This window comes from Macaca thibetana, chromosome 2, assembly GCF_024542745.1.
Source record: "Macaca thibetana thibetana isolate TM-01 chromosome 2, ASM2454274v1, whole genome shotgun sequence".
In the NCBI taxonomy this organism is placed as follows: domain Eukaryota; kingdom Metazoa; phylum Chordata; class Mammalia; order Primates; family Cercopithecidae; genus Macaca; species Macaca thibetana.
In genome coordinates, this window is record NC_065579.1 from 43,773,238 (window position 1) to 43,793,399 (window position 20,162).

Consider the following 20,162-nt stretch of genomic DNA (forward strand, 5'->3'; position numbering starts at 1 on the left):
ATTGAAGAAGGGGCTTCAAGAAGGTGCCTCTCCAGCACTCAGAGGGATTGAAGGGGAGGGGGAGTTCAGATGTGCACATTGATACCAGGTTCAACAAAGCTGTCTGGGCCAGAGGACTAAGGCACGTCCCATACCATCATGCGCGGCTATCCAGGAAACATAATGAGGATGAAGATTCAACAAACAAGCTCTATATTTGGTTACCTATGTACCTGTTACCACATTCAAAAATCTAGTCATTATGGATGAGAACTAACTGCTGATTGTCAAATATGCCAAATAGAGTTATAAAACCACAAAATCAATAAATAAAATGAAATTGGGATCTGTTTATTAAAGATGCTGGTTGCTGGACACACAGGTGCAATCATAAGGTACAAGTGTATTTTCATCAATCTGTTAGCAAATGTTCTCTTTTGGTAGAAAGTCTGACAGGTCCCTTAAACAAGTGGGTTTTCAAAGTCACCTTCTGGGCCCTTGGGGAGGAGGTGGGAGGCAAGGGGCTCCGGGAGTCTGGCTCCTGCTTCATTCCCAAAAGTTGTGCTTTTCATAGTACAGCTTATTGAGATAGGATTCACCCCAGGTGTACAGCTCAATGGCTATATTCAGTTATATTCGCAGTTATGCAACCCTCACACATTAGCAGATGAGCTTTTATCTGATTTTATCTATCTGGTCTCTGAAGGAGATTATATTTGAATGGGGAAAAGATTCAAGTTTGAAATTACTGTTCCAATCTAACTGTAGTTTAAGAACCATTTCTAGAGAGACTATGGTTTGCAAGTTCTCTTTAAAATCCCAAAGAGACCCAGGAAATAAACTTGACTTCTAAAACTGATAGGGTAAAAGTTATAGTAGTCATTCTTTTTTTTTTTTTTTTTTTTTCTTCCACAGAAGGGACTTTTAGGGCTTTATTCAGCTTTTTTAAAAAGTCCTTTTGCACACTTCTAATGTGGTTAGGGGAATTTTGAATAGGCAGGACGAGGCTTCCAGAAGACCCATCCATACAGCTGAAATAGGCTTAGTGGTCCAGGATGAAAGGTGGTCTCAATTAGCAGATGGAGCCAGTCAGTGTAGGAGCAAATCCTTTTGCACACCCAAACCATCCCCCAAGGAATTACTGTAGGACATGTTGCAAGGATTGTTGTTCAGATTAACAATTACTATTAAAGAAGACCAAGATCATTTCAACAGAATGTCCATCAAAAAACGTTGAAGATGTAAAGTTTAAAGGTCACAGCAAGATGAGTCCATGTGAAGATTTCCCTCATTGTCCGGCACACTGTAAATACTCAGTAAACATCCTTTGTGTTTTTCCTTGAGAAGGTCATGTCTGTAAAATATCTCATTCCCTGTTGATGTCAGATAAACAAAGCATTCATGAACTGGTTTTCTCCTACTAACTCGAAGGGAGCATTCTCGCTTGGGCTTATTTGGGGGCACAGACTAATCATGGAGCATGCTGTTGTTCTCCAGCTAGACATGCATGCTTCCCTGCCAGGGGACTGGGCTAATCAGATTATTTTCAGTTGACAAATTTGGTTTTCCATCTCTAAACACTCATTTATCACCTCTGCTTTATTCACAGGACATGTTCCCGATTTGAGGTGAAACCATGAAGAGAAAATAGAATACTTAATAATGCTTTTCCGCAACCGCTTCTTGCTGCTGCTGGCCCTGGCTGCGCTGCTGGCCTTTGTGAGCCTCAGCCTGCAGTTCTGTGAGTAGAGCCGGGCACTGCAGGTCGTGGGAGGGTAGGGGCTTCGTACGAAACAAGGAGGCCCCAAAGCCTTGTTTTATAAATGAACAACGAAGTCTTTTTATTGTTGGCGCTCACACTGGCCGGTTGCAAGGAGGGGCCCTAAACCACCAAGCAGTGTGCTGTGTGCTCTTTTGACTTTTGCATGAATCCCTGAACTGCCTGGTTATTCCCAGATTTTTTGTTCAGATTCCCCAGATGGAGACGCTGAGTGGCCCTGCTTGACTTATGCTGAGCTACACAGAGCAGAGGTGTTTGGCCCTTTGATTGGGTTCTTGAAAGTTGGGTGTCTGTTTAGCGTTCCGTCAGCCGCGGGGCTGGAGTTGTTTGGGGGAGGGTGGGGAGATTAGGTCACTAGTATCAAACCCACCCCACAGGCAGCAGGGGCTGCATGGGAAATCCCCTGTGACGAGACAGGAGCACTCTGATAAAGCCAGGCCATGGGCCTCACCATGCAGCATCCTCCACTGAGATTCCTAAGCTCAGGCCAGGCCCCAAATCTGTGCACATTACAGTTCACCTAAGAGTGGCTGTTCTCAGACACAGATGTGGCCCCAGGATCTCCTTAGTGGCAACCCCTCAGTGGTGGCCCATGGTCTTCTGGGAGGCCCCTTGCCCTCCTGTGGCCCCTCTCTGCTTCTTCTGTGCTCAGATCCTGGTGCTCCTTTGCCAAGAGCGTTCTCCTCCTCACCCCTCTCATCCTTTCCCTTTCAGCCCTTGCCTTTTCTCCTCTAGGACCCTTCCGGCAATCCTTAAGGGTTTGGTGCTTCTTTTATATACATCAGGATGCCCTGAATCCTTGAACCTGTTTCCCTCCCTCCTTCCCTTCCTTCCTTCCTCCCCCTCTCTTTTTTGAAATAGGGTCTTACTCTGTTGCCCAGGCTGAAGTGCAGCAGCACGATCACAGCCCATTGCAGACTCAACATCTGAGTTTAGGAGTTTAGGTAATCCTCCCACCTCAGCTTCCTGGGTAGCTAGGACTGGAGGCGTGCACCACCACACCTAGCTAATTTTTTGTATTTTTGTAGAGACAGGGTTTCACCATGTTGCCCAAGCTGGTCTTAAACTCCTGACCTCAAGTGAGAACATAAGTGTTACATAAGCATAAATCTGTGCATTATGAATTACTGCCATTTTTTACAGCACAATAATAAGCAACCAATAAAGCAATGAAATAAATGGAGCAATTAAACTCCATTTCTAGAGAAATGGGGAAATTCTAAAGTCACAATTTACCTAGAAGGAGAAGAGCAGTAAGAATGTCAGCCTCCCAAAGTTCTGGTATTACAGGCGTGAACCACTATACCCAGCCCCCTCCTTTCACTAACCATGCACTATTATAATTTTCAGTTCTTGTGTCTTTTCCTTCTACCAGATTGTCTGCTTGTTGAGAGCAGGACCACATCCTGTTTCTCTCTGTATCCCAGGAACCAGCACTGCCCAGCACATAGTAATATTTTGTAAATGTCTGCTGAATGCATTAATCCATGCCTGCTCTAAAAAGCAGACCCTAATTTTCTTTCCTTCTGTTGCTGTGTATTTAAAGCTGAGAAAACATCTGTGCGATGCCAGGAATTGTGTGGTTGCTGTCACCTGCCTTCTCTCCATTTAACCACCTCACCTTGATGGGTGGGAGACAAGCAGTTGGCACCCACACCGCTCAGGACAGCTGTGTGAGGAGGGGCATTTCTGTTGCAGTTTGAATGATGGAAAGAAGGGCAGGTGGCTGGGTGAGAGGAATGTTATGAGTGCACAGAGGAACATGGGGAAGGCTTGGCTGTAGGAGAAGGTGGTTTCAGGAGAGGAGGCTTTGAGGAAGTTTCCCTGATTCACTTCCAATTGTGACATATTCCCATGCACATGCATATGACAGGCTATTTCTAATAGTAAAGAGAATTAAAAATTCTCGTTTTATCCTTCCAGAATTGGAAAAGAGGTCAAAAGAAGGTGGGCATCAGAAGTTTAAAAATATTCCATATGGCAAATGAATTGTAAAATATGAATCATTTCCAAAAAGTGTGGTAAGATTTTCAGTAGTTTAATTGTTTATAAATTTTCATTAAAAATTTTCCATCCTTTGGTTGGAGAGGTAGGATGTTACAATCAACCCTGATTTTATTTTGAGAGGCTGACAGGTTCTGAGACATGAATGTGTGTTACTTGTGTTTGTGGCATTTCTCTTGCATGAGGTGGTTTCCACGTCACTGAATTGGCCTGTGTGTTTTGCTTATATAACTCTTCTGAAAGTACCTTCTGTTTTAGGACAGCCAATTTTCAGCCATACTTTTTTAAGGAAAATTTTGCAGGGGTAAATTAGCCTGGCTGGGTCTGAGCTCTTTTATTCTTGGATACGTTGGAGATCGGAAAGATATTAAGATATGGACGTTCTTACTGCTCTTCTTCTTTTAGGTAAACCGTAACTTTGGAATTTCCCCATTTCTGTAGAAATGAGTTTAATTGCTCCATTTATTTAATTGCTTTGTTGGTTGCTTAGTATTATGCTGTAAGAAACGGCACTAATTCATAACACGCAGGTTTACGCTTATATACCACTTATGTTCTCATTCTTATCCTAAAATATGTGGACTTTTTCTTTACCATTTCTTCTTATTTTTGAATACCAAATTAGCACATATAACTATTTTAAGTAACATATTTGAGACAACTAAGTATAACTTGGTTTTCTCATGCTTTAAGTAAAGAGTATGGCTTTGTTATCTGAAATGATCATATATTTTATTTGGTCTTGTTGGTAGTTTTCTTTTTCTGATGTTTTGAATATGAAAAAGAAATAGCCCAGGATACGATTCAAAAATCAGATTGCTTAAATAAGTATGTCTTCCTCTGGAAACAGAAAGTATATAGTGAACCCACATACATTTATTAAGTGCTTATGTGTGTTTGACATTTTCCTACAGTGTGGAGGTGGAGGTAGTACGGAAATACAGAAAAGATTAAGATACAGTTCATAGTTTCTCAAAATATGTTCATCTTAAATGGTGCTCATGACTTGCTACATGCTAGTAGTCTTTAATAAAAATAATTCCATTTATGTTTTCAGGTCTTTAATGTTTTGTGTTTGGAAGGTGAAACATTCTGAAATTTCTGATGTTTGAATTGTAGAAGGGAACAGACAAGGCATAGATATTTTTAGTTATTGTGGTTAAAATATGTACAAGTGGAAAAATAACTTCAAATTAAAGGACTCCTTTAGTGCAACAAGGAAAGACTGTCAGGATGTGAAGACTTAGGAATCGTGAGTTATGTTTCTGCTTTTTGTGCTCATTTGTAATCATTCACTTCCTTCCTTGGCCGTTGCATTTTCTTAATGCTGATGTTATGCTCATTTCTCCATGTTCTGACCACCACTCCCAAAATGGTGGCGTGACAGGAGCACGCAGGCTCTAGAATCATAATTTCAATGTCAGCTTCCCTGCTAAGCGACTGTGTGTCCTGTTCCTTCTTCTATAAAATAGAGTTAATTATTGCTGTTTTGCAAGGTTGCTGTGAGAACAGAGATGTTATGGGAAAACCCTTGGCTCATGGAAGCATAGCCAACGTAAACCCTTTAAGCAAACCAGCGCAGAGTTCCGTCATAGTGCACCATCATCAGAAACCAGGGCTTCTGGTGTTCCAGAAGTTGCCAGAGCTTATGTTACTTCAGCCACTTGGTGGGGAAACCTTTTGAAATAGATCACACATGTATTTGTTTTTAATCAGAGTGCGTTGGCCATGATAGGGTTAATTTATACTGAGCACATGGCACCCATATCTGGGGTTTCCCTCTTGGGCAAGGCCCCGATTGGCCAGAGCAGAGTCGAAGGGAATGCTCACGGTGAACTGGAGATTCAGATTCCCAGTGGGAAAAGAGGACAAGAGGAGGGCTAACCTGCAAAAATGAGAGTGGGGGTTGTCGTCAGTATCTGAAGGGCCCTCTCTACAAGAGGAGGTGAACGTGGAGACACATTTCAGTTAAGCATATGGTAGAACTTGCTAACAGTCAGTGCCACGCAGAGGTGGAATGGATAGTGTGTTCTCCGTCACTGGAGTCTGCAAGCCCTGGAGGGCTGCTCTTTGAAGAGTGAAGTATTGGACAGGTCATTGAGTCTGATCCCAGTTAAAGTCTCTTTAAACTCTGAGGTTTGATGAATTTTATCTTTTCTCATTGATCCAGTGCCATGAGTATGTGACACTTTGTTCTTTAGCGAATGTTCTTTAGTTTCCACTGTGTGTTAGGCCCCAGGCTGAGAGTTTAATCTCTCATGGGCCCCAGGGAGTTCTTTGTCCAGTGGAAAAGAATCATAAGCAGACACCCTGGAATACCAGGTGCTGTGTGCTGGGACGGGTAAGAGGCAGCAGCACAGTGGGGTCAGAAAGAACATGGGCTCTGGAGCCAGACTGCCTGGATCAAATCCTTGTCCTGTCGCTTACCAGCTATGTGACCTCAGGCAACTTCTTTACCCTCTCTGTGCCTTGATTTCCCCATCTGTAAAATGAGGACAATGATAGTTCCTATTTCATAGGGTTGGCAAAGGATTCAGCGAGCTAATATTTATAAAACACCCGGAACAGTACCTGGCACATAGTAATCACTACGTATGTGTTTGTTAAACAAATGAATTAGAGATCATTTATGGAAGGGTAGTATGAGAGACTAGAGCACAGGAACCCAATCCATCTCGGAGTTGGGGAGGACCCCCTAAAAGAGGTGGCATCTGAGTTCATCCTTTAAGGAAAGCAGGAGTGGTCAAGGAGGCAGTTGAGTACAGGTGCTCCTGGCCAAATGTGCAAAGACAGAGTAAGAGAACAGGCCCGGGTGAGTCACCTGTAGGTAACTGTGAAGTTGGAACGAAGTCTGGGACCCACCTCCTATCACTATACTATTTCTGAGGCTGTGAGGAGCCACTGAAGACAGGAAGATACCATCAGATTTGTGTCGTGGAAAGACTACAGTCCAGCACATGTTTTCCAAAGCACCTTCATCAGAGGCACCTGGGAAGCTTGTCAAAATGCATGTTCCAAAACCAAAATAAAAGCACATTTTGTGCCCTTCCTTACAGTATCAGAATCTTGGTGGTGGCGGAACCCAGAAATCTGCATCTTTAACAGACTCCCTGGGTGAGTCTAATGCACACAAAATCTAAGAACTGCGAGTTCAGAGGCTGGTGGAAAGGGTGATGCTGGGAGGCACCTCGGAGGCTGTTTTGCTCATCTAGTAGCAAGCTGAGGGTGGCCCCAGTGAAGGTATTGACCCTGAAAGGAAGAAGCAAAGCCAAGAGACGTCATGGTGGTTCTGTGGGACTCTAGCTAATTGAGTGGTGTCTTGGGGCTAGGATGCTGGGGTCGAGGGGACTACCACGGCAGCCAGGAGTCTGGCTTGGGGAGTTCAGTAGACACTTCATTCATGCATGCATTCATTCACATAAATGTCTCATCTCCTTCTGGGATAAGTCTGCCAAAGGTGGAAGTAAATTCTCAGAACACAGATTGGGAAGTCAACCATGTGGGGCTAGTGGCTCCCTGGGTCTGAAGGGAGAGGCCAACAGAAAGTGCTCAGAGCGAGAAGGGAAGTGGGACAGGGCCCAGGCAGCAGGACAAGCTGGGGGCAGAGCAGGAAAGAGACCAGGCTGGGAGGAGTCATTGAAGGGCATGGACATCACTGGAGGTAGCCAACAGGCCCACTGGATGCAGTGTCCTGCCTAAGAGTGGACCTGACAGTCTGAGGCCTGTAAGAGACCTGTCAGAAGCCACCATCTGGGGACTTTGTATTCCCTGCTGGTGAAGCCCTGGTTTCCGGACGACCAGGGCTCCTTGGAGCAGTGGAAGCTGCTCCAGACCAACAGCCTGTGAACTTGTTTTGTTTGGCCCAACCCCTGTTTTTAGATTTTTAAATTTATTTACCAGTGTTTTAAAACTAGGCAATTTCATGTAAACTTCCAGCCCCTCTTTGAAAAACCAGACTCTCCAGCAACCTGAGGCCCGCAGTGCATTACAGGGGCCGCTGGCAGGAGCCAGGCAGCTGAGTGGAGTCTGCCTCCCTGGGCGGGGGTAGTGCTCTCCTGGTCGCCACAGCACCCACCTGCCTAGTCCCTCTCAGCTTCTGAATTTGTGCCCTGTGGTGCAGATGGAAGAGAGAGCCAAAGAAGAAAATCTGGGCAGACAGAGGACAAGGGGCCACGAAGGAGACAGAACAGCAGCAGCCAGGGGGTGGCCTGCGGACAGGAGTGGTCTGGAAGCCAAGGGGGCAACCTGCTTAGAAGTTGTCAGGTGGGGAGCTGAGGAGGCCTAGCTTAGCCAGCTCTGTCTGTGTGAGAGAGGGAGAGACAGGAGGGGAGAGAGGGAGAGATGTGGGGAGAGAGGGAGAGACGGGGGGAGGGGGAGAGAGAAAGAGCGTGCATAGTTTCCCTGGGAACTCTCCACCTGCAGAGCTATCATGTTTCTTGTGGCCCCGATCCCCTATATCCCCTTCCTTTTTCTGTGCTGCTTTTCGGTCTGATATCCGCTAAGAAAGAAAACAACAATGCTTGATAGAACAGTGAGTACATTATCATAGAACTGCCTCTGAGTAGGCAAGCGAAGAGCCCTGACAGGTGCCAGGGTGCTGTGACACCTTCCTAGGTGGTTCAGACCCTCATGTCCTCAGTCCTGCTCACTCTTGTAGATGGCCATTAGCATTTGTGGTTTCGCCTCTTTGCAGAGACCCCTGAGATCTGTAGTACATGGTGACAGTGACTCTGCTGAGGCACACATCTGGATGAAAGTAGCAGGAAGTGAGGTGCTCAGCCGCTGAGGAAGCCAGGTCCTGCCACACAGCCAGGGGAGGTGGTTGTCCTCTGTTCTTTGTCCTGTGTACGTTCAGTGGAGAAAAGCACAGAGTGGTATGTTTGAATCTGGGGATGTGTGAAGATCTCAGTATGCTTCATGGAAAAGGTTTGGGGATGTAAGCCCTTAGAATGCCCAGGGTCTAACGTACTGTGTCCTCTATCCTAAAAGCCCCAGTGTGCTTCCTCCTGGGCTTTTATTATGTTGAGCTGGAGACAAAAAGTATGAGAAATTGAAAGTGAAAGTTTACAGTTTTAACCTAAGAGTTCTGTCATATCGCCATCTCATCACTGTGACCAAAGTTTTAAATTTTGTATTTTTTTATTAATTTTGGTCCTTTTCTTAACGATTTTACTTTCTGTGTAATTTCTGGGAGTTTTAATTTTGCTTTTCCTCAGAACACTTTATGTCCAGTTGTCACATAGAGTTAAATATCTACAGGTGAAAAAAAAAACCACCATAGATGAGTGACAAAATTAAATCTGACAAATAAGCTACTGTCACAATTTCTTAAGCTCATGTTGTAGATGCATTGGAGTGAGAAAGTGAGAGTATCATGTAGCAGGTTCTTCTGCAAGCTGAGAATGGACACATTTATGTCTGTGGGTCATTTCTAGTTTTCTTTCAGGGTGGAGCTAGATAATGGCCTCACCCCCTCCCTCCCTCCTTCCTTCCCTCCCTCTCTGTCTCCCTCCCTCTCTCCCTTTCTCCCTCTCTCCCTCCTTCCCTCTCTCCCTTTCTCCCTTCTGCCCTTCCTTCTTCTTAGTTCCTTATCTTAAAGAAGTTCTTATCAATAACTAGATGAGGGGATAGAGATATCTGTTTAAAGATGTTTACTGCAGCATCATTTGTAATAGGAAACAAAGGAGAAGGCAACCAACTTGTACAACAGTAAATACCCCATTACCTCATGATCACGTAGACCTGTCTCTATTGACTTCGAAGGTGTGCATAATATATTAAATTTAAAAATAGTACCTTTATGTGGGGGGGGGGAGAGAGAGAGAGAGTGAGTGTGTGTATGTGTGTGTGTGTGTGTGTGTGTGTGTGTGTGTCTTGAGTCAGCAAGAGCAAATACTAGCATGGCTAGTTAGTAAAAATAGAAAGCATCAGTAGAAGTATTCAGTGAATTCAGGAGAGTGCCTGTAGATCTCCAAGATCCACTGAAGAGATGAACAGAATGGAAAGCCACAGGATTTACATGGCTGTACCCACTGCAGGGAGAGCACGAGGCCAGCTGGAGTCTGACAGGCAGAGTGTGCACCCGCTGAGCGAAGCCACCCAGCACAGACCCCACTCATTCCCTGTTGTCTTGGCAACAGGGCTCTGGCCCCATGCTGATGACATTAAAAGGAGGAACCCCACCTTGAAATGAAGTGAATACTGATCAGAGGCAGAGCCCTGTCACGTACTAGCAGCCTCACCTTGCGAGAGGGAAGAAAGAGGCTGATCTAAAAGAGGCTACAAGGGCAGAATCTGAATCCTGTACACGAGGGTGAAATAGGGCAGGCACCTGGGAGAGAGCTCTGGGACTCCCTCACCATCCTAACTTCACTACCATCCTGCCCTCCTGCCAGTGTGGCTGCCACACACACTGCAGATGCACTGTGCCTCAGAGTCATAGCTCAGGGGTGGGTTCAGGTGGGAGAGGATGGGGAGGTAGGTGGGATGCATGGCCCCTCTCTAGGATTTACCTGGCTGGAGCTTCGGCATCACCTCTTGCCTCTCTTTGCCTTTCTCTTTTCCCTGTGTCATCCGAGGGGCTGGACTCCACTGGCCAGGGGTCTGCCTGTCCTCACCAGCCCTAGGTATCTACCAGAGGGTGGGGCAGCTCTTGTGGGATGTCCAGATGCCTGAGAGTACAGGCCCCACCCTGGGCCACATTCTCTCTTTCCTTGAGGTGGCCTCCTCAAAGCCCCTCACCTGCCTGGCTGTCTCTTTTGAGCCTTTACAGAGAAGGCAGACAACCCACCCACCCTCAAGGACAGCTTGCTGGTTTGGTGGCCTCAGTAGGTTGCAGACCTTTGAGACACAGGAAACTTATTTGCTCCTCTGGGGAGAGAGAACAATGTCCTTGGGCCTTAGTGACCATCCATCACCATTCCCACCAGAGCAGGGACAGAAGCACATGTTTAGCCTCTGGCAGGGCACATGGATACTTAAATACACTAAAATATTCCTTGGGGTTCTCTGGGTGGTAGGATTTATGGGTGATTTTCCTTTTCTTTTTATACTTTAGTGTTGAATGGCTATTTTAGGATGAATTCGTGTTTTTATGAAGCCTGAAGATCCCTTTTTATTTTGAAAAAAGAAAATGTGTTCATCTCTTCTTTAGTGTTGAAATTGAAAACCTGTTTCCAGGTACGTTGTGTTCTTAGCCTGAACCCGTGGACTTCTGCGTTGTCCCATGGGGTTTCAGGGGTCCAGTAAACCCCCAGAAGTCAAATTCACAAGACTGTGTTTAAGGTACTCTTTCAGAGATAAGGATCAATAGTTTTTATCAGATTCTCAAAGATGAGGGTCATAACCTTCATGACCCAAAAAGGTTAAGGAGACAGGTTCTTTTCATGGTTCTTTTTGGAGGCCTGTCCTGGAAATCTCTTATTTCTAGCTTCTGTCTTGATGTGGAGTCTGGTGTTGGCATCATCTAATCCAATGGCCCTGTTAGGGTCAGGCCAGTTACCAGCAGCTCCCAGAAGAGTGTGGGGTTTCCCCAACCCTCTGAGACGCTGCAACTGGGGCTCAAGCCAAGGCCACAGGGGAGCCCCCATGCCCTAGCAATGGGTGGACTTAGGTCCCGGAGGCAAATGTCAGAGGAAAGGGTCAGGGAGGGAGGAGATAGAGCTTGCAAATAGCCCAGGGAGCAGAGCTCCAGGCTGATAGGATATGCCCAGTCCTGAATTCTGCTGGAGTTCTCCGGCTCCCTGAATGCTACCAGGCGTATCAGAAGCACTTAATAAATTCTTACCTAATGTGGTTCACCATGAGGCAACATTAAGAATGAGGAAAACAAGAAAGGTTGGTGTATTGCGGCTCAAAGTGGATAGATCAAAATGGGAAAAGCGGATTCAACTGTTTGATCAATCTCATTTATATAAAACCAAGTGTCTCAAAGTCTACGAATGTGGGCTGGACTTCTCCCATTTCACCTGTATAACATGATTCCCACTCCGGCCTTTAAAAGCAGATGATGAGAGGCAGATAACAACTGTGGGCTCTTCGTTGTGGTTCTGGTTTTCATTTGACGGTTACAGTGCACTTTTAAAATTCAGTACAGGTTAGAGACAGGGTGGACATTTAAGATAATTTAGTGGGTTGAGGAGCACTAAGGGAATTGTGGGAATTGACAGAGCGAGTCATTATTCCTTGGCAGATCAGTGAAGGAGAGAGAGAATTCAAGAGACTTTCGGTTTATTTGGGGGAGAAAATTGGAGAAATTAGGTGGCAGGACTGGGGGTGTTTTAGCTTATGAGAAGGCACTATCTCAGATAAGCTGAATGTATTTAAGGGAGCCAGAAAAGCTGCTAAAATTGGAGTGGCCGAGAGGAGAAGGGAGATTGGCTGGTTGTGCTTTTGTGAAGGGGTGGACACAGGGGTTTAATAATATCCCTTCCAGATCCCAAGTTGAAGGGAGTGCCTTTTAAGAGCCTGCAAGAAACAGGAATAATCACATCCAGGGGATGGATGCAGAAAATAGCATTCATTCATTCATTCATTTATAAGATGGGGTCTCACTCTGTCACCCAGGCTGGAATGCAGTAGTGTGATCAGGGCACTCTACAGCCCCAAATTCCTGAGCTCAAGCGATCCTCCTGCCTCAGTCCCCCGAGTAGCTGGAACTCTAGGCATGCACCACCATGTCCTGCTCACTTTTTTAAAAATTGAAAATAGCATTTATTGATTCCTTACCAGAATCCATTCACAGGTGGTATCTCATCATCATCGTTACCACCCTGATCTGTAGGTATCATCACCTTCATTTGACAGATGAAAGAAGTGAGGCACAGAGAGCAGGGATACTTGCCCCAGGTCACACAGCTAGGAGGTAACAGAGCCAGGGCATGAACTCACATCTTTGTAATACTATAGCTCATTTGCAGCCCCCAGCCCCAGGCTACCTCCCTGCATTCAGAACCATGGTAGCAGGGGCAACTGAGGACGGACTTCAGTGGAGTTCCAAGGAAAAAGTGACTATAATCCCCTAAGGAAGTGACTAGCCCAGTGCTGAAGTCCCAGAAAGGACAAGGCAGACCCTGGAGCTAAGAAGGTAGAAAACAGATAGTGGAGCTGGACCTTGGCCCCGAGAGGTTCTTTGCTGGTGTTGTCAGTGGGGTGACTTGTGTGGCAGGTGAGCCCACAGCAATGGAGACAGAGCTGAGCCAACACTTTAGCCTCATCATGCTCACATTTCCCGGGAAACTCTGGATCCCTGATACCCAGCTGTAATCTGCCAGGTGTCTGTGTAATCAGGTGATTTGGCTGTCACACAGCATGAGGATGGCAGGAGGGAGGGGTTTGGAAGCCATCTGAGTGCCACTGCAGAAGTGTCTTCCACATGGGACAGCCTGTCTTTCCCGGAAAAGTCCCTTATTGGCACAGCTGCCTAGAGTCAGATCCCCATCCCTGGGCTGGTTAGCACGGTGGAGACATGGTCCTGGAGGAGCAGCATGACACCCCCCACCGGGCCATGGGGTTGGCATGAGAAGAGGAGCTGCTCCCAAAGGAGGATGGGTCTGTCTCCACAGAAGGAAGTGGGAAGAGATGAGCTGACCTAGGGATGGGGCCCTTCCTTGTGCTCCATTAAAGTCAGTTTCAAGGCACCTGTGAGGAGCTTGCATACAGCAGTTTCCCAAGGCACGAAGAAGGCCACGGATGCAGGTAGATTTCTGTCCTCAGCCCTATCCCAGAGCCTTGGTATAGGGAGGTGACCTGGAGATCAGGGAGATTGGCTTGGCACCCTATGGGAAAGAAACTGGTGTGTCCTTGTGCAAGTCAAAGTAACTCCCAGATAATGAGCTAGCAGCAAATGCTTGGCTGTAACTTTATCTGCTGCCCCTATGGGTTGTTGAGTTTCAGGGATAACTAAGGTGCCCTGAGGTTCAAAGGCCAGACAGGGGCTTGTGGCCTAGCAACCTGTACTCTTATGATCTGACTCTGACCCTGACCTTTTCCCTCCTTTTTTCTGTTCCATGGGGACCATCAATGGAATAAACAAAAATCAAAATGAGCAAATCATCGTTAGATGAAACATGTCTCTAGACAAGTTTCTAGTGTTGGCTGCTAACCAAAGTCTAATTGATTAGGTCATGTTTTGCTTAAAGCTGTTTATTGACCCTTCCTGGGCTCTCTAGAGGGACAGAACTCATGGGCTCTCTAGAGGGATATATATACATATGTGTGTATATATATATATGGGAGTTTATTAAGTATTAACTCACATGATCACAAGGTCCCACAATAGGCCATCTGTAGGCTGGGGAGCAAGGAGAGCCAGTCCGGTTCCAAAACTGAAGAACTTGGAGTCCGATGTTCAAAGGCAGGATGCATCCAGCACAGGAGAAAGATGTAGGTGGGAGGCCAGGCCAGCCTCTCTATTCATATTTTTCTGCCTGCTTATATTCCAGCTGCATTGGCAGCTGGTTAGACTGTGCCCACCCAGATGAAGGGTGGGTCTGCCTTCCCCAGCCCACTGACTCAAACGTTAATCTCCTTTGGCAACACCCTCACAGGCACACCAAGGAGCAATACTTTGTATTCTTCAACCCAATCAAGTTGACGCCCAGTATTAGCCATCATCTCTGGTAACTTCCCAATATTTCCTTTGTATCCATATCTTCACTGCATCATTTCCATACCTGCACGCCCCAACCAGCAACCAGGCAGTGCAGGGGGCCCCGTGACTGAGAAGGCTATTTTCTTATGGTCCATGTGCTTTCTCCCCCACTTTTCTTATTCAATGTCTGACTGTCCCCCACAACTGGATTGTAAACCCGGTGAGGGCAGAGACCTTGTCCATTTTATTCTCTGAAGAATCCCCAGCATGTGCTGCATGCATGTTGGATGGCCGGATGGACAAATGCATGAATACGGAGCTTAGTGGGTGAGCAGGCCTGGGCTTACAGGCTGTAGGACTTTGGGTAACTCCCTTGACCTGCCTCTGCCTGAGGTCTACTATCTGGCTGATGGATACAACTCTAGGTTGAGATCCAAAGCTGGGAAAAGCAGAGAGAGGATCAGTTTGGCTTGCATCCTAGCTATAGCTATGGGACTGTTTACTAGTAATACACACGGAGTCATCCACTGTGCGTTTGGGAGATGGGGTGGAGAAGGGTAGTGGGAAGGGAGCCTGCATGGGATAGCATCTGGTGGTTTTACTCATGATTCTAAGAAATTTGTTGGTTGCTTTTGAGAGGGAGGGTCCCAAGGAGATGCTTTAGAGGTCATGTTCTATGTTCTCTGCCATTTCTTTGAAATTGCGACCTTATCGGCATCTTTACACATGAGGGTTGTAGATGTGTGGACAGGATGAAAGTGATCGTAGATGAGATGAGCAGAGAACGCTACCATAAAAGAGAGGCTCATTTCCAAAGGTAGCTTATGGAAATGTGCCCTCCTACTTGGTAATCACACCACAGAGAAATTGCATGCCTATTGGTACAGAGTTAATCATCAGTAAAGGATATCTCATATCATGTTACTCATGTTGGTCCTGGTGGCACAGTGGCCCCAGGGCACTCATTTAGATTCATGGGTTTTCCCACCTACATAAAGAAACTTGTTATCCTTCCATCTATTTATCTGCCCACTATTCTTTCTGACGCCCCCACAGCCTCTTTCTCTTGCCCTGTGACATCTGAGCTGCTGTCATCTGCTTGAGGTCAGCAGAGTTTCTAATTGTCCCACAGGCCAGCTAGAGGCACAGGGGGCCTGGGCAGAGCCTGCTGGGAGGAGCAGTGTCCTGGAGCAGTGTCTACCCCAGCCCCTGGGTCTGTCCCTCAGTTCCCTTTATCTAGATGATCAGGGCAAGCCTCAAGAGCTGATGTGGTGAGTAGCACCACACCAGGGCAGAGGCGGCCTGCAGCCTGGGGTCTGCTCCTCCAGGCCCCTTCCCAGCCTTCCTTCTGGAGCCCAGCCTGTACATCGACCCTGGTGAGGCCATCCTGACCAGGCCTTACGGGACCCAAGGCATATCCTGAGCCAGCTTGCTGACCCTCATCTGCCGTGTTCGGCTGTGCTTCACAGCCTCCCCTCTGCTCCTCTCCTCTTCCCCTCCACACAGCAGCTTCATCAGCCTTTCAGGCCCAGCTAGGTGTCTCTTCTGGGAAGCCTGTCTTGGATGCCCCTCACCCCAGACTGGCTCAGCAACCCTCAGTGCTCCACATGAGGAGTCCATGAGATATTTCCTCAAAAGCATGGAGCACAGCATCTGGCCCAGTTCAGCAGGTATTTTTGGAAGACCTATCCTCTGTCAGTCAGCAGGGGACATAAATGTGAAAGAGGCACAGTCCCAGCCCTTGATGGCAGGGTGACAAACTGGGACACTCCTGCTTGCATATGCTATGCTGTGAGCCATGGCGGCAGCAGGAACTGGGTAGGCTCATAGAAGAGGGATATGGGAACTATCTGGGGATTCAGGGTGGGCTTCCTGGAGGAGGTGATCCCTAGGACCAGTTACAGTGTTGGCCAGATTTCAGGAGCAGAGGGTGAGGGTGGAGTTACCAGCAAACAGCGGAGCATAGGTGAGAAACATCCTGTGGGGTGGGGCGACTCAGAGCAACTCAGAACAGTGAGAACCAGGTTGGGATTGGGGTCAAGATGGAACTGGGGTCAAGACTTCTCCTCACAGCTTCTATGGGTCAGGACCTGTTTTGAATGCCTGGTATTGGGAGAGCCCCTTGTGGACTGATGCCATGTCCTGGTGACTCAGGGAGGCACAGATAGTACAGGGTGATCTCACATTCTGAACTAGTGGACGAGGTTGACAGGCCCAGATACCAGAGGAAGCAGCAGATAAAATCTTTCTGGATGGAAGGTCTCATTCTGATCTTTATCTGTGGTTTTCAGACCACTGCTTCTTTGGGTCATGGGTGTGTCGTTTGCACCCGACCACCATGGTTCCCAAGTGGCAGCCACAACAGGCCTCACCCCGGGTGCTTACAGATGAACTAGCAAACTGTGGGCACTCTAGGACACCCACTGTCCTCACCTGTGCCCCTCCATTTCTGTGTCACTCATATTATCCTGTCTCCTTAGCTGCTTCTCTCCCTGGCCCAGACCGTAAGGAAGTGTGCCCACAGGCATGGCCAAGGGACCAGGACTTGGTATATTTCACAAAAGAGCAGAATCAAGGACTGAGCCAGCCAGAAGGGCCAGGTCCCTAAGAGACGGCCTTAGCACTTTTCTATATTTCCATGCTCTTGTGCTAATCTCCCTGTAGTGAATTCCCTCTGAACACCTGGGCTGTGTTAGTCATCCTAGCACCTTCCAACTACTGGAAAGAAAGTGGCTCTAGGAGCAACCAAAGGGCTAATGTTGGGTGGGTGAATCACCAGTTCTGTATCTCTCTGATTGTTGTTTTGGTAACACAAGTAATGATGGGAAATATGTTCACTGTAAAAAAAAAAAAAATGCATACCTATACAGCATAGAAATACAGAAATATATATTTCTATACATATAGAATACATTAATATGTGCTTACTATAAATATATATAGTCATGTACCACATAAAGACTTCCATCAACAACAGAACACATATATGACAGTGGTGCCATATTATAATACCATATTTTTACTATATTCTTTCTATGTTGAGACATGTTTAGATACACACGTACTTACCATTGTGTTACAACTGCCTACAACATTCAGTGCGGTAACAGGCTGTTCAGGTTTGTAACCTAGGAGCAGCAGGCTGTTCCAAATAGCCTAGGTGTGTAGAAAGCTCTACCAGCTAGGTTTGTGTAAGTACACTCTATGATGCTTACACTATGACAAAATTGCCTAAGGACCATTTCTCAGTGCATCCCCATTGTTACGCAACTCCTGACTGTACGTATGTGTGTGTGCGAATATATGAAACAAGTAAAAATACTTTCTCACGCCCCATTCCATCCTTCCCCAGCAGAAAACCACTGCTGTGTTATGGTGGGTAACCTTCTAGACATTTTTTCTGTGCAGTTACGTAATAAACCAATCCCTGTATATTTATGCATTTCTGGTTTTTTTTTTTCTTTACACGAAGATTATATCAGTAGCCAGTGACTTGGTGTATTCACTTCACTTAATTTATCTTTGATTCTTTTCCCTTCTTTTTAACTGGGCTAGAACGTTCCACAGCAGGGACATAACATTCTGTTCTGCTAGAAATGGATATTTAGGTTATTTCCCTTTTTTGTTATTACAAACAGCACTGCAGGGAATCTCTTTGGCCATACATTTACATTTGTGTGTGTGGGCATCGCTATCTTTATACATACAGAATGGATTCCAAGGCACAGAATAGTACACAAAATGGAATAGTACACATATTCCATTTTGATGGCTACTGCCAAACACTCCTGAAAGGCGCCAATTTCCACCCTCCCCTACGACGTTTGGAAGCGTCAGGTTCTCACACCCTTCCCAATATTGAGTGTTATCATTAAAACATGATTTGCCGGTTTGATGAGGAAAAATTATTAATATAGTCTACTGTTTGACTTCTGTTTCTTTAATCATGAATAAACTTAATTATGAAAAATAATACCACATTGTTTTATATTTATCTAATCTTAAGCATCTCTTCATGTGTTTATTGGCCATTAGTATTTATTTTTCTGCAATTGGCCTGTTCATATCCTTTAATGATTTTTCAGGTGTAGGGGCTCTTATGGACTTTGGATATTAATCATTTGTTAGGTTAGTTGCTAATATTTTTCTCTCGGTGTGTTGCCTGTCTTTTATCTTTGTTTATGGCATCTGTTTGCCAAAGGGAAGTTTTAAATATTTATGCAGAAGAATTTGTAGAAGTAATTAGGGAATTTACATTGATTTAGGCTGGTGGTTGGTCCCTGTTTTAGCTATTGTTCGTGTGTATGTATAGATATTATGGTGACTAATAAACCTTTTAGAAGTTAAATAGATCTGTGAGCACACTTATTTTCATTTATTTCCCTCAATGGGCGGATGCTGAAAGTATGACTATTACTGTTTTGGGAGTTGTAGAGGATCTATGATGCTGTAAACACATTCCCTAGACATGGAGAGATTCGGGACCACTGAGATAGAAGCTGTTCACGAGGGTTAGATGGCTGAGCAGCCCCACATTTCCATTCTTACAGATTAGCATCCAAAAGAAAAAGAGCACCTCTTCTATTGTCTATATGTCACCCATCTCGAGGAAAGGGAGTCCAGTTGCCCCATTACTATCCTTATTGACTCTGGTCACATGTCCACCCCTATCAGAGGGTAGGGACACCGTGACTGACAGTCCAGCCTGACCACACGTTGTGGCAAAGGGTCAGCTCACTAATGGAATGAGGGTGGTAGATGGACAAGCACACAGACTGCAGGACCCACACATGCCACCCCAAGACAGTGGCAGGGAAGCTGGCCCGAAGTCAAGGAGTGAGCGTGAGACAGTCTTTCACCCACCACACATGCCTTGGTCATTGGCTTTCTTCTGTAAAGTGCTCTCATGGGTTAAATGAGTGATTCTGAAGGCCCACAAAGCATAAAGCAGATGATGATAAATGGGGTATGTCAGACACCCACATCTGGCACCTAGCAGGTCTTCAATGAGGGATGACGGTTTTCCTCCTTGTTACTGGAATTGAAGGGCATTAGGAAGAGGTAATCAGGTCCTAAGAAGTTAGTGTGTGAGTTCTTCCTCCAACTGCCCTGAGTGAGGCCCCTTTGCTTGGGAGGCCCCCCTGGTGTTGAGTAGATGGCAAGGAGAGGGTAGTGGCAGTGAGGAAGGGGCAGGACACACTGGGGCTCAGAAACCCTTCTCGAATGGGAAGCTGACTTCTGCTCCACTGAAGTGTACCCTGATTCTCAGTGCAAGAATAGCTCCTCAAAGTGAAATCCAGCCCTGCACTGGGCCGTGCAGCTGGCCTGGTGCCCCAGGAACTATGCATCACAACCTGCCTTGCTTCATTTCAGTCCACCTGATCCCGGTGTCAACAGCTAAGAATGGAGTGAGTAGCAAGAGTCGAAAGAGAATCATGCCCGACCCTGTGACGGAGCCCCCTGTGACAGACCCTGTTTACGAAGCTCTTTTGTACTGTAACATCCCCAGCGTGGCTGAGCACAGCATGGAAGGTAGGCCTGACTGTGCCGCCAGGACAGACACCCCTTTGGGGACTAGTTATTCCAGCAGCATTACATAGCGGTAAGTAGCAAGATGGCCAGGACCCAAGTGCTGCAGTTGCCACCAGGCTGTGCCCTTGAATGAGTTCCTGGGTCCTTGCATTCTCCTCTATAAAATGGGAGTAACTTGCAGGACTTATGCCTGGGACTGGGGAGGTTTCAGTAACTGCTCTGAACATACCACGTGGCTCACGATCAACCCACCACAGATGTTTGCCATCATCATGA

The 20,162-nt window shown here is 46.3% G+C and overlaps 1 protein-coding gene across 2 annotated transcripts in view; it reads left to right on the forward strand.

The window, feature by feature from the left end:
* PXYLP1 (2-phosphoxylose phosphatase 1) overlaps positions 1 to 20,162 on the forward strand; it is a 62,822-nt gene that overhangs the window by 26,902 nt on the left and 15,758 nt on the right. Inside the window, exons 2-3 of one of the 2 annotated variants that reach the window (XM_050777985.1) lie at positions 1,589 to 1,720; positions 19,728 to 19,886. In XM_050777985.1, coding sequence (XP_050633942.1) covers positions 1,642 to 1,720; positions 19,728 to 19,886 — 238 coding nt within the window. In that variant the 5' untranslated portion in view covers positions 1,589 to 1,641. Of the gene's footprint in view, positions 1 to 1,588; positions 1,721 to 2,102; positions 4,169 to 19,727; positions 19,887 to 20,162 lie in introns of those variants that run through there. The other variant, XM_050777993.1, reaches the window with a different exon arrangement.